Raw genomic sequence first — 17,319 nt, forward strand, 5'->3', positions numbered from 1 at the left:
TTATTGGCATCCAATTTTTATTTTTATTTGTAATGCTTGACTGATAAGATCTGACCTTTGAAGTCAGAAAGTGTCGTGCAATGGGACTTTTATTAAATTTTTGAAAGATAATTTTCCTTATATCTCCTCCCTTGTCCTCCACCCCCACTGCCACGACACCACCAGGTACTCTTCTACCGCCACTCTCGTATGTCGATGAAAGTGCCGCGAGTGTAACGGCCTAGCCGTCTGAAGGAAACGTGCTCTGCCTACATCTTGTGATACGAAACTAAACTGGACGTGAAAGTAGCGGACACGTCGATTGTGCGAAGGTGGGTGTCACTGTAACTTAACTGTGAGTGAATTGTGAACTTAACTGTCAGTATATTATACAGACTTTTTATAAGAACTTGCCTTATTATGTTATTTGTACGACTAGTACTCATTGTGTAATATTGCTCGTATATTGTGAATGTCACATAATGATTTAAACTGCCGAATATGTTCGTCGTTCTCAGCATCGGGCATACTAAATTGCCACCAACTCGGTAGACTTTTCTGTACTGTTAATCTACTGTTCCAGTTTTGTACTGGTGCAGTAACACCCAGACGTACGAGACCGAAAAGAAATAACCCCACTCTCGGCAAAGTTAGCGCAGTTCTTCTGCTTATGCACACATTTTGAAGACAGAAAGTATTACGAGTGTATTATAATGTATGCCTGTAGAAGTGAGCGGTTATCTCAGTTTATTAATTTAAACACTCGGAGTACTATTGTTAACCGGTATCGAATTTAATATGTCTTATTTGCTGAATGAATTTTGAGGTTGAAGTCTGGATTTTTACTCGTACAAAAGGGAGCACGTTTACCAGGTACGCTACAATAAAATTAATAAAGCGTGAACTGTCGGTATAAAATTTGCACCGGTTTCCGTTTCGGCTACGAATTTTGATAAGTCTAGTCGAAATGAGGAATTGAACGAGAGAGGGAGAGATGCTGCTGTTAAAACTCTCTGCTATTTGTGGGACACACTGCAACAGCTGGTATGACTGTGCACCGGAGTCTAGCTTTTCCTTCTGCACTGGAATCCTCGGGCACATCTTTGGCCTGCCCTCTAACCTTGTAGTTGGTTGCCTGGAATGGGGAAGCAAACTATCGTGTGGGTTAAGTGGTCTGTTGTGAATTTACTTACTGGTTTCAAATATGTGTGTTACGACCAGTGGGGAAGTGTTAGCCTACACGTTTGACCTCTTATGTTGTGCGATTGGGTTTAAACGAATAAAGACGGATGCCCGAAAGAAAATGAAACAATTATTAGACGAGTCAATTAGTCTAAGCTCTTATGGCATAACGGATAACCTTTTATAAACCAGAAACAATAGTTAGTGTGAAATTTAAATAACAGAGGAAAAAGCGTTTCATTTTATGTGACGGAAATGGCAGAGGAACGGATACGTGATAAGCGATATACGGTATAAGTCAGGAGGAAAGGTGCACGCTTTTGTGGGTGGTATTCTTGATGATTCTGAACAAAAAGCACGAATGAACGTACAGCCTTTTCTTAACCGTATCCGACACAGAGCGAAAATCACAGGTGTCAGTTCACTCGGCCTTCACCGGCACTCGCACGCAAATGCAACCGAATTGACATTAGGCTATTTAGTGTTGTCTGTGCCGGATGTTTCAATACGCACCTCACTTGCACGTTGTGGGCTGACGAGTCCTGCAAGTGTACACGTTGTTTACCCTCACGTCTCAATACTACAGTACTTGCACAAGTGTACTACAGTGTTGTTAGTTGTACAGTGATATTAATGGTGATATTTTGTACGTGTTTTGTGAGGAAATGTACACAATTAAATGAAACATTACATCACAATGTTTCATTTACTGTCACCTGTGATTGCCCTGTTCCCCATTGTTTTCATTAGTTTGCTCCAAAACTGTTAAAGAACAGGAAAAATGTTCGTATCAAATTTAGTGCTCAGAATCACCATTAACTGTCACCCTTCAAAGCGTGTACGTTTACTACTGACTCACCCTGTGTACAGTTTGAGGTAAGTTCTTTGCTCTGATAAGGTTTCTCTCGAAATCAGTCTCGTTGTACATTCTGAATCCAAAGTGTAGATCAGATGCATCTCATTCTTACAGTTACATTGGTCAGTAACTTGTATTTTTTGTTTTTTAGCTCAAGAAATCATCTTACTTTTTGAACCTCAGTGACGCATCTCTTTGATTTTTCCTCCCAAATTACCCCACTACTATAACTTGGCTATCAGCATTGTGTTTATTATCAATGTCACCCCATCTCCCTTTCCCTTTCCCTTTCCCTTTCCCTTTCCCTTTCCCTTTCCCTTTCCCTTTCCCTTTCCCTTTCCCTTTCCTTTAGAAAGACATGCAGATACTTGATTTCAAGTTCGTATCTCATGAAATTCAAATTTCTAAGGCTGCTTTTGTCTATCTTCAAACAACGGAAAGTCCAGGATGGAATAACAGTAATACAGATCCGACCGTGGTCCGCCCCACTGCCCCAAATCACACTCTCGTAATATTCTAGAATTTCCTAATCTCGAAACTTGCTTTTCCGTCATTCCCCAAACACCTCAGTGCGGAAACCGACCTTATATCCACAGAAAGAATCCCGGTCCACCCTGATCCCAACCTTATTATCCTATCTGCCGACAAAGGTTTCAGTACTGTGGTTTTGAACTGTGAAGGGACCCCATCATCTGCCAGACAATGCACGTATGCCACAGTGGTACGTTTCCAGAAATCCAGCAGGACGTCCAGTCTTCCGTCGTAGAACTTCATCTCTGAGTCACATCTCTCTGCTCACAACCACCACTTCCTGCACGCCTACCTCCTACGTGCTTCCTAAAGTACATAAAACTGACCGTCCGTGACACCACATTGTGGCTGTTTACTGTGCCCTCACAGAGAGAATCTCTGCTCTCGTGGAACACCACCTTCAGTGTGTTACCTGTAACGTACTTCCTATGTAAGGGACACCAACCGAGTCCTCCACCGTCTCTTCACATTTCCCGTCCCTTTACCACCCACTACCTCCGGTGCTACCTCCCACTACACCGGGCTGTTCTGATGCTGCCCTTTTTGGCACGGGCACCCGCCAGTGCCCTCTAGCTAGCCCGCAGACAGGCACAGGTGTGCAGACTGCGAGACTACCTGCGCACCAGCTGTTTGCCCCTGCTCTGCCCGACTGTGTCCGCACTGCTCTACACCGGTGTCCCGAATGCCTGTGGCCTCGCCACTGTCAGACGCCACCTTTCCCGAAGCTCAACCTACTTGAAACCTGCGACCTCCTTCCCGGTCTCCGTTACGAACGGTACTCTCACCCACAATTACTTTCCCTTTGAAGGCATCACCTACAAATAAATACGTGATACAGTGGTGGGCAAGCACACGATGCAATTTTGTGCTGACCTATTTGTGGGCCATCTAGAGGAATCCTTCCTAAATACCCAGAATCCTAAACCTGCAGGGCTGAGATTCGTCTGTGAAATCTTTGTGATCTGGACTGTGGGTGAGAACAACCTATCCACATATCTGCAGAACGTCAACACTTTCTCCCCCGTTCGCGTCTTCTCAGCTCGACGAGCCGCCTTCCTCGACGTCAGTTATCGCCTCGGAGATGGGTACGTCGGTACCTCTGTGCACGTGGAATATATCGACTGTCGACAGTACCTTTACTCGGACAGGTGCCACCTTTTTCGCACTGAGAAGTCCCTTCTGGACAGCCTGCCCACCTGTGTTCGTCGCATCTGTAGGGAGGAACAGTTCCTCTGCAAATATTCTCAGGGTCTCACCGAGGCCTTCCCGGGACTGAAATTAGCCTTCCAACTCTGTCCTATAACAGATCTCCCGTGCCTTGTCTCACCGGTATCCTATCGCCCCGTAACACACTTCCTGGCCACAGAGGAGCATCCCCCTCCTGACCTGCTACCACCTGGGACTGGAGCAAGTGAATCAAATTCTCCGCCTGGGTTTCAATTCCCTCTCGCCGTGTCCCGAAAAGGGAAATATCCTTACCACCCCTGCCGTGTCAGTATTCTCCCTCCGTCAATTCTGCGGAATCTCCTCGTCCCTCCCCAGTCTCACCCCTCGCCTCGTGGCTCGTATCTCTGCAGTAGACCTGCGAGACCTGTCCCTTACGTCCTTCCACTACTTTATAATCTGACCTCGAACGGGCGGCTGTTACTCTGTCGAAGGTTGGATCGCCTGTGAAGCACTCTGTTTGGGCAGGACAACTAACGAGCTGACTGTCCACACGAATGGCCACTGATAAACAGTCGGACCACTCAGTTGCTAAATCTGCTGCCCAACACAATGTGCCTCACTCGAGTCACAGCTTCACACCTGTGCCGTCTCGATTCTTCCCACCGACACTAGCTTTTCTGAATTTTGTGGGTGGGAACTCTCCCTTCATTGTAACCTCTGTTCCTGTAATCCCCCAGGCCTCATCCTTGGCTTGTCACTGCCTTCCACCTGGCTATCCCCATGCCTACCTTCACTGCAGCGCACACCTTCTGTCTCCCCAATACATCTATGTAGCCCTTCCCCCTTCTCTACTTCTCTCGTCCCCCTTCTCTGCTTCTCTCTTCCCCCTTCTCTGCTTCTCTCTTCTCTGCTTCTCTCTTCCCCCTTCTCTGCTTCTCTCTTCCCCCTTCTCTGCTTCTCTCTTCCCCCTTCTCTGCTTCTCTCTTCCCCCTTCTCTGCTCCTCTCTTCCCCCTTCTCTGCTTCTCTCTTCCCCCTTCTCTACTTCTCTCTTCCCCCTCTCAGCACAACCACCTGATACTGCACTTAGCAGACCTGTCCTGCCCCCCCCTCCCAACCCCCCCTTTCACACTCCCACTACACACACACAGCACTAGCCATTTCCCCACCCCTACCGGCTATCGCTCATTCTCCCTGCCCCACATGTCTTGCTTACTCCCACTACAAAGACACAGTCACAGTCAAGCTCGGTACCCAGAGACGACAGTGGCTCTGCGTGTGAGAGTCGTCTTTGTGTGAATGTGTGTGAATTTCCAACTTCTGAAGAAGGAGGACTATGTCCGAAAGCGGAAATATTTGTAGCGTTCTTCTTCATTCTGCCTGCCTGTGACATGAAGAACCCTCTGTGTGGTGTGTACATCGTCAGTTACGAGGGCAGTTCAATAAGTAATGCAACACATTTTTTTTCTGAAACAGGAGTTGTTTTATTCAGCATTGAAATACACCAGGTTATTTCCCAATCTTTTAGCTACACAACACTATTTTTCAACGTAATCTCCATTCAATGCTACGGCCTTACGCCACCTTGAAATGAGGGCCTGTATGCCTGTACGGTACGATTCCACTGGTCGATGTCGGAGCCAACGTCGTACTGCATCAATAACTTCTTCATCATCCGCGTAGTGCCTCCCACGGATTGCGTCCTTCATTAGGCCAAACATATGGAAATCCGACGGTGCGAGATCGGGGCTGTAGGGTGCATGAGGAAGAACAGTCCACTGAAGTTTTGTGAGCTCCTCTCGGGTGCGAAGACTTGTGTGAGGTCTTGCGTTGTCATGAAGGAGAAGTTCGTTCAGATATTTGTGCCTACGAACACGCTGAAGTCGTTTCTTCAATTTCTGAAGAGTAGCACAATACACTTCAGAGTTGATCGTTTGACCGTGGGGAAGGACATCGAACAGAATAACCCCTTCAGCGTCCCAGAAGACTGTAACCATGACTTTACCGGCTGAGGGTATGGCTTTAAACTTTTTCTTGGTAGGGGAGGGGTGTGGCGCCACTCCATTGATTGCCGTTTTGTTTCAGGTTCGAAGTGATGAACCCATGTTTCATCGCCTGTAACAATCTTTGACAAGAAATTGTCACCCTCAGCCACATGACGAGCAAGCAATTCCGCACAGATGGTTCTCCTTTGCTCTTTATGGTGTTCGGTTAGACAACGAGGGACCCAGCGGGAACAAACCTTTGAATATCCCAACTGGTGAACAATTGTGATAGCACTACCAACAGAGATGTCAAGTTGAGCACTGAGTTGTTTGATGGTGATACGTCGATCATCTCGAACGAGTGTGTTCGCACGCTCCGCCATTGCAGGAGTCACAGCTGTGCACGGCCGGCCCTCACGCGGGAGATCAGACAGTCTTGCTTGACCTTGCGGCGATGATGACACACGGTTTGCCCAACGACTCACCGTGCTTTTGTCCACTGCCAGATCACCGTAGACATTCTGCAAGCGCCTATGAATATCTGAGATGCCCTGGTTTTCCGCCAAAAGAAACTCGATCACTGCCCGTTGTTTGCAACGCACATCCGTTACAGACGCCATTTCAACAGCTTCGTCCAGCGCTGCCACCTGTCGAAAGTCAATGAAACTATACGAGACGAAGCGGGAATGTTTGAAAATATTCCACAAGAAATTTCCGGTTTTTTCAACCAAAATTGGCCGAGAAAAAAAATGTGTTGCATTACTTATTGAACTGCCCTCGTACATTTTTCAGAGCATCTTTCAGATATGTAAATCCTGTTTTTTCTGTAGTATGCAGAGCCTGTGCGTGGTTTTTTAATAAAATCTGTATAGGCTATACAGTTGTTCCAGAAACCCTCCTCCCAATAATCTCTCTCTCTCTCTCTCTCTCTCTCTCTCTCTCTCTCTCTCTCTCTCTCTCTCTCTCTCTCTCTCCCTCCCCTTCTCCACCCCTTCCCCTTTCCTCTCATAAATCCTGAACTGTTATAACTGAACTCCTTAAAATTAATTCCAGTTTGATAGATGTGTGTTTTTTCATAACAACTGCCGTAACTTTGATTATCATTCAGCTGATTTTTTTTAGCCCCTCATTGCTGCTTACACCTTTATCTCAAGCAAGTTTAGTAACATTTGCTTCTTCTCTGCTGCAACGAAATCTGGTTGTCAACCTGTCTTATTGGACTTTTGCTTCCTACAACTATCGACTCCATCCTATGCGGCAAATATAGATTAACTGGAAGCTTTCAGAATATCTCGGTTCGCACCCAGTCGACCACTTAACGAGCTGTTGGCATACGTTCTCCAAATTATTGCGGCGATCGTCAATGTTGAAAGGGCCTCCTCTGTCTCATCTCCCACAGTGTAGAGGTACTCTCGGCTCACTGCGTGTGGTTCACAATTGACGGTGTATTTCTTCCTCGAAGTGGGTTTCTGTACACGACGGTGCTCCGACTGTACCTCCTCCTGTGACTATACAGTTTGGTTATCGATTTGGTAGATTAGGATAAGAGAAATTCTCCAAAAGGTGAAAGTCGAGTCAGCATTCCTGGTCACAACAATGACTGATGAGGAGGTTCTATACTGCACCTATTATTTGACTCAATCTACATTCAAAAACAGATTGGTGCGTGTCAAAGGATCCTGCACTAGAGCCTTGTACTGTCAACACCGAATGTCCGTAATGTTTTTATTTCCGAAAATTTGAAGTTTCATTTTGTGGTTGTATGTATTTGAAATGTGTGTCTTCAACAAGTGTCTTCCAAATTCCTGCCAGAATGACAATTAGTATTACAGAAGTGTATGTAGGCCACAAGTGGTAGAGATTCTGTGTTTTTTACCTATTACTGAAGACAACTCTTCGTTGGAGCCAATTAAGTAATTGATGATGAAGTTTGGATGAGTATTGAAAATGACACCTTTTTTTCCTCTAATTTGGACACAACTTGAATTTACATTACTTTCACTTTTATACATTTTGGATTGTATACCATGTAAGAAAATAGTACACATTCTGAGCTAAATACATTAATTATTGTTTCAATCAGAGGCCATTGTAATAAATGAGTTTGTCAAAACATTATTTGGATGCAATTATAAGTATGCTACCACACCATCTACACAGTGCGTAAAATTGTTTTAAAAACCTAAGTGAAAAATGAAGAAATGAATGTGTTTGTCCTTGTTAGCAAATTTACAAGTGAGTGAATCATTGTGTGAATATTTAGCAAACTGCACGACTCACTCCTCCCGTGCACCAGCTGTGGCGTGTAATGTCGATCACGTACGAGTGACGTAAGCTCTGCCAGTTGTGTGCACCTCCAATCACAGTGCACAGTTGTTCAGTTTAAGCACAATGTGACTGTACTCTAGGAAAAATATGGCTTATTGTTTTTCTCACACCCTGTAGTTTTTTTGCAAAGGCTGGAATTTGATATTGTAAAATGTGGTGTCCTCAATTTGCAGCAGTAATACAGAAAACAGCTTGTCATTGATACTAAAGGTGTTTCACGGTTCTCAGCAAATTAAACAAGTAGTAGATTAGATACGTAGTCTGACCAAATTGAGCATTAACCTAATCAAGCGTAGAATGTCGATATAATAGTTCAGTAGTCAATTTTCATGCTATGACTGTTCTTAATTAATTTTGGTAATGGAGTTGTGTTTCCTAAAAGTAAATTCCAAAGAGGTCGACGACCTTTCTTTGCCATTTGACCCCGTACTTTCTCGTCTTGTACTGTGCCACATTACAATGGCTCGTCAGCATTCGGAGAAAGCACTAACACTATGTGATGTCATTGTGCACCCTTATTTCAAATGAGAGTGCACTCGTTTTGTGCATCTCATTTCCGCTTCTTTTTTATAAACCATTTACAGACAGGAGAAACCTTTTAGCAGCAGAGGCAACTGATACTTGCGTATAATTTTCCGACACTTGTGTTTTCGTTACTGCCGATTGAATTATTTGCACACCCACCGTGTCTCTCCGCTCGTGTCTGTCACAGATCTGATTCTCTGTGTTCCCCCCTCCATCTCTTTCCCCAACCACTGCAATAGGCAATAAATTTCTCTCCTCTAAACGCACAAAGCTGTCCCAGGTCAAAAAAGCCACTCTGCACGACAGACAGTGAAAAGCGCAATTTACACTCTCGGCACGGTCGAGACGCACGGCAGCTGTAGCTCTGACCCCCTGTGGAAGACGTAGCCGTCGGGCCCCTCTCCTCGGCGGTTGCGGTATTTCGGGGACGCTTCTGCCGGGTGGTTGCACGTCCCCGGGGCACGTTTGTGACTGTCCGATCGTGAGTGTCGGTGGCGTCCTGTCGGTCGGAGGGTAGGTGTAGCAGTGGTGGACACGTGTGGTGGCCACATTGTATTGATACTGTCTGTGTGTCGGTAGTAGTGTCTGTGCATGCCGTGCTAGTCTGTGTGTACGTGTGCGAGCATGTCGCGTCTCTCGTCGCACACCGATGTCGTATTCCTAACACACTGCACCGACTGCCTTCTCGTATCTCAGTACTTTTCCCGTGTGACGTAGTTTGTTCAAATTCTCCTTAGACGGTCGCTTCGCTGACGGTATCTAACAGAACTTGCATGCCGCATTTTGTGTTCCCCTGCCGGCGTAGGCTTCTGTCGTTCTGTCGCACACGTCGACTCCGACCACTGAGGCCGCGGGTTGTAGTGTGGACCTTTCTATTTGTGTGTGTTTGCTTTTTTGCTGTCAGAGCTTACTTTGATCCCGTTTGTTTTTGCACGTAGCTGTCAGTTGCTCTACAGTAAATTTTGGTTCCGAAAACTGTATGGTCACGCTTTAAAAGTCCTTTATTCTACATCTGCATGTTTGTTGTTTCTGTACTATGTATTCTTTTCACATTTGTGTTTTCCTACTTTTTCTTTAAGCACTTATTTTGTGTGGAACAAATAAGTTTGATGAAATTATATTAAACTAATGAAATATGCTGCATTTGCTACATATTTTGTGTAGATCAGTCATTGATACTTTCCACAGTAACTGCTTGAAGCATGGAGTTTCCCTATCATTGTACAATATTCATTGTGTCATTGTTAAGAATATTTTCTCAGACACATATGTGTTATGGCTACTGGGACCTGTTTTGAAACATTTCCTGTAAAAATCTAATTTTAAATAGTGCAGCTACACATAACGACACGTGAACTATTTTAACGCTCTCCGACATCTGTAATGAAATATATTCCAAAGTGACAAAGTACGTAGATATCTCAGAATACTTATGGGTCTTAATTAGTTCATTATGGCAATTTTTGAGAGTATGCAGTCAAAAAGTTACTTTTGTGTTTCTTTGCCACTTTAAAATGTAACTCTGTTGTATTGGCTGATGTAATAAGTTGCCAATAAGTATGTTGTTGCTTGTCAGATTGTGGTAATAAAAGATAAACATTAGCAGACACTTGCACTTGCTGTTGCTACTTTCCTTTTATTATACAAGTAGTTTGTCATTTAATGTAAGGTATCCTGCAACTTATGGGACAGCAGTTCACAAATTGCATTATTTCTTTTACAAGATGTGCCCAAAATTAAACTCATTCATTATATGACTGGTTTAATGCAGACCTGACACTGTTTAATTATTCTGAGTTACAACTTTTGACTAGTTTGCAGCCAAAAAATATGAGTGACTGCATTTAGAAAGTTGATGGCAATGTAACTTTGACAGTGTTAATGAGGAATAGCACCGATTTTTGAGAAACACCTCTTTCTCCCCACTTCGTTAAACTCTCACTGTTGAGACTTGACAGGAGAATGGTTCACGTGTCGATACGTGGAGTGTTCCCAAAGGGTGTACGGCATTGGGGGCACAAAATGCTGACCACAGCTACCAGTTAATACTAACGTGGAAAGTATTAGTTTACTGCTGCTGGAGCTTCAGCTTTATACGACTGAGAGAGCAGATGTAAGTTTCTGTCATTTAGTGGACAGGCAGTTTTGTGTTAGATAGATGTTACATGAGGATTTAGTTACGTGGGTGCCACAGTTACTGGAACTGAACTTCTTTACTCAAAGAGTTATCTGTCAGAGGCCAATAACATATACCTGTGCTAAACACAGCCAGTGGGTAATTTCCTGTCAGTTCCTTGCATTTTGTGCTCACAATCCCGTGTCAGCTGTGGCGCAAACATTTTGGGATGCACTGTATTTTTGAACTGGGATATGCATTTTCTGAGAGCAAATTCTTCAACATTTTGCTGTAATTTTTATTTGTTATCTCTGTTTGTAAATATTTTGTGCGGCTTGGCAGGGCTGCTGTAGCAGCAGGATTTATTTCCTGCCTTAATTTTGCTTGTAGCATGGGAAAAAAATTAATTCTAGCATATATTCACTATTTTATGTACTATGTAACTTGCTTGTTTACTTGTTCAGAGATTATAAAAATGTACATAGTAGAATAGTTGCTTTGTGAGATAAAAATGTGAGATGTCCAGCAGAGCTCTGACTTTCAAATTGTCGTATCTTTGTTATACTCCCTCGCATCATTTTATTGAGTGAAAATGTGAAAAAAAAATACTGAAACGCTTGTCCGTAAAGTGAAAACGTCTGTGTGTCCCTACAGCCTGTTTTCATTAAAGATTTTTAAAAAGTGGTTTAATGGCACCAAATTTAGTTTATTGTCACACACACACACACACACACACACACATGCACAAGCACGTGCGCACAAATACACATGACTCTTGAAATAGAAAAAAAAAAAAAATCAAATACATACTAGTAAATAATACTAAGGAGCCGCATATAAATATTACTGAAATTGTCTTGCTGTTGTAGAGATGAGTGTTAAAACCTCTTATGACAATATTGTGGACAACCTGTACTGGACATGTTACTAACTATATTGAAACATCAAAAAGCTAAAGATGAAGAAGAAACTCGCATTCAATGAATATTAGTGTACAGAAAAGGGGAGGGGGAGGGTGACAGTGATAGGGAGGGCACTTCTCCTACCTAACCAGACATGCACGACCCATTCCTGTGACTGGTTGGTCGACTTGGGAGAGGGGACCAAATCGTGAGGTCGTCGGTCCCAACGGATGAGGGAAGGAAGGGTAAGGAAATCGGTTGTGCCCTTTCAAAGGAACTGTCCTGCCAGCATTTGCCTGAAGTGATTTAGGGAAGTCACAGAAAACCTAAATCAGGATAGCCGGACACGGGTTTTATCTGTCGTCCTGCCAAATGCGAGTCTAGTGGACTAACTGCTATGCCACCACACTCGGTAAAGTTGACTGGAGTAGCAATGTGGGCAGTTTGGGTTAACAGAAAGTACAAAGTAACTTCGTGTGCACTTCATTTTGTTCCGAGTAACTGACCATCCAGCGATGCCCGAGTACTTGTTTATTCTAGACTCACATTAGATAAGGAGAGGAATAACGTCTATCTACAGCTTATTTTGGGCTATTTTTACATGTCGCCCCCCATCTCTGAGAGATTTATGGGTGTCTTACACAGGTGCGAGTGCACATTCTCTCTACACACGCTGTTCCCAGTTGCGACGACCTGATGTTTTTCTTCGATTCTTGACATCACGTGGAACTTGTTATGAGCATTACGAACACGAAAGATAATGTGCTTAACAACTCCCAGGAGCCACCCGGTATGTATCTGTATAAGATTATATTCCAGCAAATATTGACACAATTCCCCCCTCCCCCCGCCCCAATTTGAAACCCGCATAGGAGCTGTAGGTCACCACGTGTGCAACCCGCGTAGTGGAAAGTCAGAGCTCTGGCACGCACCCGTGCGGGCGGGAGGTGCAGAGCTTGCGAGGTGAGACGGCGTCTGCTCCCTCTTGCAGTCCCTGAACAGCAAGCAGCGCTCACTGCGCAAGGCGGGGTCGGAGCTGGGGGAGGCGGAAGCCGGACAGCTGGCGCAGGTGACGGCGGAGACGGCGGCTCTGCAGAAGCACCTGGAGGCGGCACGCCGGCAGAGCCGCCAGCACAGCATGCTCGTGCAGGTAAGGGGAGCCCGTGTCGTACGTAATGTTCGTGAGAGGGGCGTGCGACTCCCAAACGGGTCTGCGACCATTTTGAAGTTTAGCGGGTACTGGTGTGCCCCACATTCACAATTACTGTAACGAACCAAATGCTTGACAGTGGTCCGACTTCATTGAAATTGTTTTGTGGTGATAAGAATACTGTTTTGTTTGGCGTCTTGGAAAACTTGTATTGGACATATTAGCCACAGCCTTTAGTGTGATGAAGTTGATTGTCAACAGTAATGCAGGTATTCACAAATACAGAGCCGCATTGATTTACTCCTGTCGTCCTACTTGTTCACACACTCGGCTCACCCCCTGTTCGTCTCCCCGAGCTACCTTCCTACTGGTTCGTGCACATTCTGTCTGTTCACTTCTTTACCTTTTTGTCATTCTTACTTCCATCGTACAGGCAAAACATTTAAAAATATATTGTTGCCTCATTTCACAGATATGTGATTTGCCTCATTTTGTGTAACTGTTGGCTGGCACACCGTGAACATCCTATTTGTTCTATATATTTTTTAAATTACATAATTTTATATAAGTACCGTTTCACTTCCTGAGCAAGTTCTTGTTGGGAATATTTATGTTTAGCATCGGGATAGTTTTTACAATTTGGATGACTGTAAGATAACAGCCTCAGAATGTTGTTTATTTTCCGCTGTTACACTTTTGAGCAGAGATGAACTACCTTTTAGTACACATTTGTTGAGCTGTTTCTGAAATTTTTATACACTCATAACTTGAATAGCTGTTTGGGCTTTCTGTTTGCCAAATTTTTAATATTTTTGAAGACTGGCTGTTCACATGTATTTTTGATCTTCCCATATTACTGGTACAGCAATATATTGATCTCCGAGGGCTTCGCTTTTCGTAATTGTACAAAATATTTCATTTCATTCAGCATTCTTCAGAGCTCCCAGTAAGACAGGATTGTTATTTTTCAAATAGTCCTTTCATCCAGTGTAGTTTATTTTCCACTTTCCACCAATAAAATATTTATTTCCGCCCTTCATAGCATAAACACATCACAATTAAGAAAAGTGTTGCTTTCGTACTCACCATTAAGTAGTCTTCAGTAAGTTATCAGACAACATTTGTTACTGGTTACAACACGAAAACTGGACATTTGAAAGGTTAGATTTATAAAAGTTTTTCATTTTTTTTCCTTTTTGCAGTTACAATTATAAGTGTTCCAGGGCATTAGAACAAAATGGCAGTATCTCGTGACCGCTAACCGTCGGCTCGAGGTGCCACTGTAACTGGTGCTACTGCGGTCCACCCCCAGTGAAGTATACGCAGCCTCGTCACTCTGTTGCACGAATCTTCAATGTTAAACATAAGAAATAAACATTTTGTTGTTATTTCATTAAATCGTAATGTGAAAAAAACTCTTTAACTATATTTTACAAGAAATAATAAAACGATACATTGTGGGATGTTCCCTGCTTCATTCGACGCACGGTCGGAGGGGAACTTCCTGTACTAATATCGATGCTGGCGTGTTCGGATCTGAAATTAGTGACTCGTTTGTACGGAGTATATCTACCCTCTCAGTATCTTTGTGCTTCCCTTTGTGAACTTCGTCACTTGTGTATTTTGGCCTGTCCTGGAAATGGAATCGTTCTTTCCTGTGCCCAGTAAACTACTAAATAACAGAAGTAACACTTCGAAGTTGTACGTATATTCTTCTCTCGTACTGTCTCAGAAAATCCCCTGCCATTCTAATTTTATAACTGCACGAAGTGTTACACATTGATAGACAGTTCAAACCTACGTCCCTATCGGATTTCAGAGCAGACTGGCTATCTTCATTCCTTTTTACAGTGTAGTCCACTACCGTGGTGTGTGCCGTTCCGCAGAGCAGAGCTCGTCTCCGAGGCTCGGGTGCAGCTGCACGGAGTAATCGCCAAACCGGTAGGTGCTGCAAAGCACTGCCGGTATCACCGCCCGTCCCGGAAATGCCGCATCTGTCACTGCTCGGTCGCTCGCACAGATAACGCAAAATCGGTACACGACGTAATTGTCGAGACTTACTAAAGGGACCGCCGATAAAAATTATTGCACGTTCGAGTGTTGTTATTTGTCAGCACTATAAACATTGCGCAACATTTCACTTTACTGAAGTGGTACATTACAGCTCAGCCACTCAGGTGATAGAGGGAGTCACGTGCTTGTTTCCCAGAAACATTCTCACGTAGTTCTACCGTGCGAAACTTCCGTCTATTTCGCATCTCCCGAGTACTCGTTTTCGCACTGATGACAAATTGCGCCCGTTCCAGGAGTACCGCAACAAGCAGCAGCAGAAGCAGCGTTCGCAGCTACCGGCCGGCGGAGGCGCGGAGCCCCCGTCTCCGACGTACGTGGCACGCTCGCCGACGGTGCCTTCGCCTGCCGGAGGGGGGGCGTCGCCGCTCCCCAGCCCCGGGGGGCCCGCTGCACTGCAGCAGCAGCAGCTGATGGCACCGAGCCCGAGCTCTGCCGCCAACCGCGGCCAGTCGCCTTCTCCCCGCACGGGCACACCTCAGTCGCAGGTACGGATCGAATATCTTTAATTTTCCAAAAACACACCTCGGCGAGTTTTGCTCTACCGAATTACTTGACGTCCTACGTGCAGTTTAACTTAAAAAAAGTAATAGACAAAGTAAAAAGTTTCAAGTTCTTGCACTTATTGACATAAACTTCAATTCAAAAACCTCTCCAGTAGACCAGCTAAAATGTTTACATACAGATGTTATTGCTATTTTGTCAAAAACTGCCATTTTGAGCCTGTGGCTTTGTACAAAATATAGGTTGATTCTTTCAGAGAAGAAGACAGCAATGCTGTTTGTTTACACAAATATTGCCACAATCTGTTTCAGACTGACAGGTTCTTCTTCGAATGACTGTTCACATTGAGATGAGTATTTACTCAAGTTTTTGCCTCTTTCTTCCCCATCATGTTGAAAGGTTCTCTGGATGGTGGTGTCATCCAAAATAGCTCTTCATTTTGGTGGAATGTTGTTGGCTCATACTCACAAAATACTGTAGAGTATGTGCAACACTTTTGTATATAACCACATTGTGTAAAACACACACACACACACACACACACCAAAAAGTTTTTGCCGCAGGGGAAAATGTGCACGAAGATGGCGGTATCACAAAAATACCCACTTAATGATTTTAAGTAAGGCCAGAATTTTCTCAAGTTCTCAGCAAGATCTTCCACTAAGGTATGATGGTGGAAGTTGTTACATGGTTTGCACATCGATCTTTTTAGAGATGCTCACATTTATAATAACTTTTGCTTGTTGACAATTCTGTGTTCTTTGTTGAACCGAGAATGTAACTGTCTGCTTGCTCAGTATTTTCCGAATTTTATTACTATAATGTGGTGAGTGGTTCCCATACTTCAGCCACTCACTCAGCACATACTTTCCCGGAGCACAATTTACAGTATGTTAAACTTTGCCCGTAATTCCTCTACGTCCATCGTATTGGAACTAGATGATGATCATTCTTTGTCTAAACTGGGTGCAAACACCTGCTCACCTGTTCTTTACCGAGCGAGGTGGCACAGTGGTTAGCACACTGGACTCGCATTCGGAAGGATGACGGTTCAATCCCACGTCCGACCATCCTGATTTAGGTTTTCCGTGATTTCCCTAAATCGCTCTAGGCAAATGCCGGGATGGTTCCTTTGAAAGGGCACGGCCAACTTCCTTCCCCATCCTTCCCTAATCCTATGAGACCGATAACCTCGCTGTTTGGTCTCTTCCCCCAAACAAACAACCAACCAACCTGTTCTTTCCAGCGTAAATACTCTCCTAGCCCTCTTGACGGACTTACTAACTTTAGTAACAATTGTCACTACGATATCAAAATTACTGACCCCTGTTCTGTACTGACACTGTCAGATAGGCCAGGCCTGTTTGTAGTTACAAGATCTAAGATATTTCTGTCTAATTTGGGTTGTCGAACTAGCTGCTCGAGACAGCTTTTCGAAAACGTGGTTATAATTAATTCACTAGACCATCTGTACCACATGCAGTGAATCCGTAGACTTTTCAGTCTATATTCATTAGGTTAAAGTGCCTCCAACTGATATTGTACAGTTGGATTGTTTCCGTTTCCGTACTACAAACTGCTGAGAGACAAAAATTTTTCTCGAATGTGACATGTTCAGATCGATATTGGATAGCTTGAGCTGGTCCTTGGTCGACAGGGAAAGCTTAGTTAGAAGGTACTGTGGCCAAAGAAAGGTGGAATTAATTACAGGAGTTGTGCTCTTTGTGTACCCTACAGAGGTGGCTCTGCAGGGAGTAACAGGCAGTACGAAGCAAGAGATACATTTATTTTATTGAACAGACTCTGGGTACCGCGATATGGCAGCATGTACTCAGGGTGTATATGACCCGGGAGATCCAGGAAAAACCCGGGAATTTTTTCATCTGGGAGAAAACCGGAAAAAACCTGGGAATTTTTTAGAATTCCAGGAATTTTTCATTTTTTCAGTTTTCAGCTAAATTTTTGTGATTTTGACGGGGAAGAACCAATACTCTAACGAAGGATATTACTGTATCCCGCTGTTGCG

At 44.1% G+C, this 17,319-nt stretch overlaps 1 protein-coding gene across 1 annotated transcript in view; it reads left to right on the top strand.

The window, feature by feature from the left end:
* Window positions 1-17,319, top strand: part of LOC126109551 (histone-lysine N-methyltransferase 2C-like) — a 417,507-nt gene that overhangs the window by 214,009 nt on the left and 186,179 nt on the right. Inside the window, exons 43-44 of the mRNA XM_049914567.1 lie at window positions 12,561-12,719; window positions 15,026-15,277. Coding sequence (XP_049770524.1) covers window positions 12,561-12,719; window positions 15,026-15,277 — 411 coding nt within the window. The remainder of the gene's footprint in view (window positions 1-12,560; window positions 12,720-15,025; window positions 15,278-17,319) is intronic.

The sequence above is a fragment of the Schistocerca cancellata genome, chromosome 12, assembly GCF_023864275.1.
Source record: "Schistocerca cancellata isolate TAMUIC-IGC-003103 chromosome 12, iqSchCanc2.1, whole genome shotgun sequence".
NCBI classification, from domain to species: Eukaryota; Metazoa; Arthropoda; class Insecta; order Orthoptera; family Acrididae; genus Schistocerca; species Schistocerca cancellata.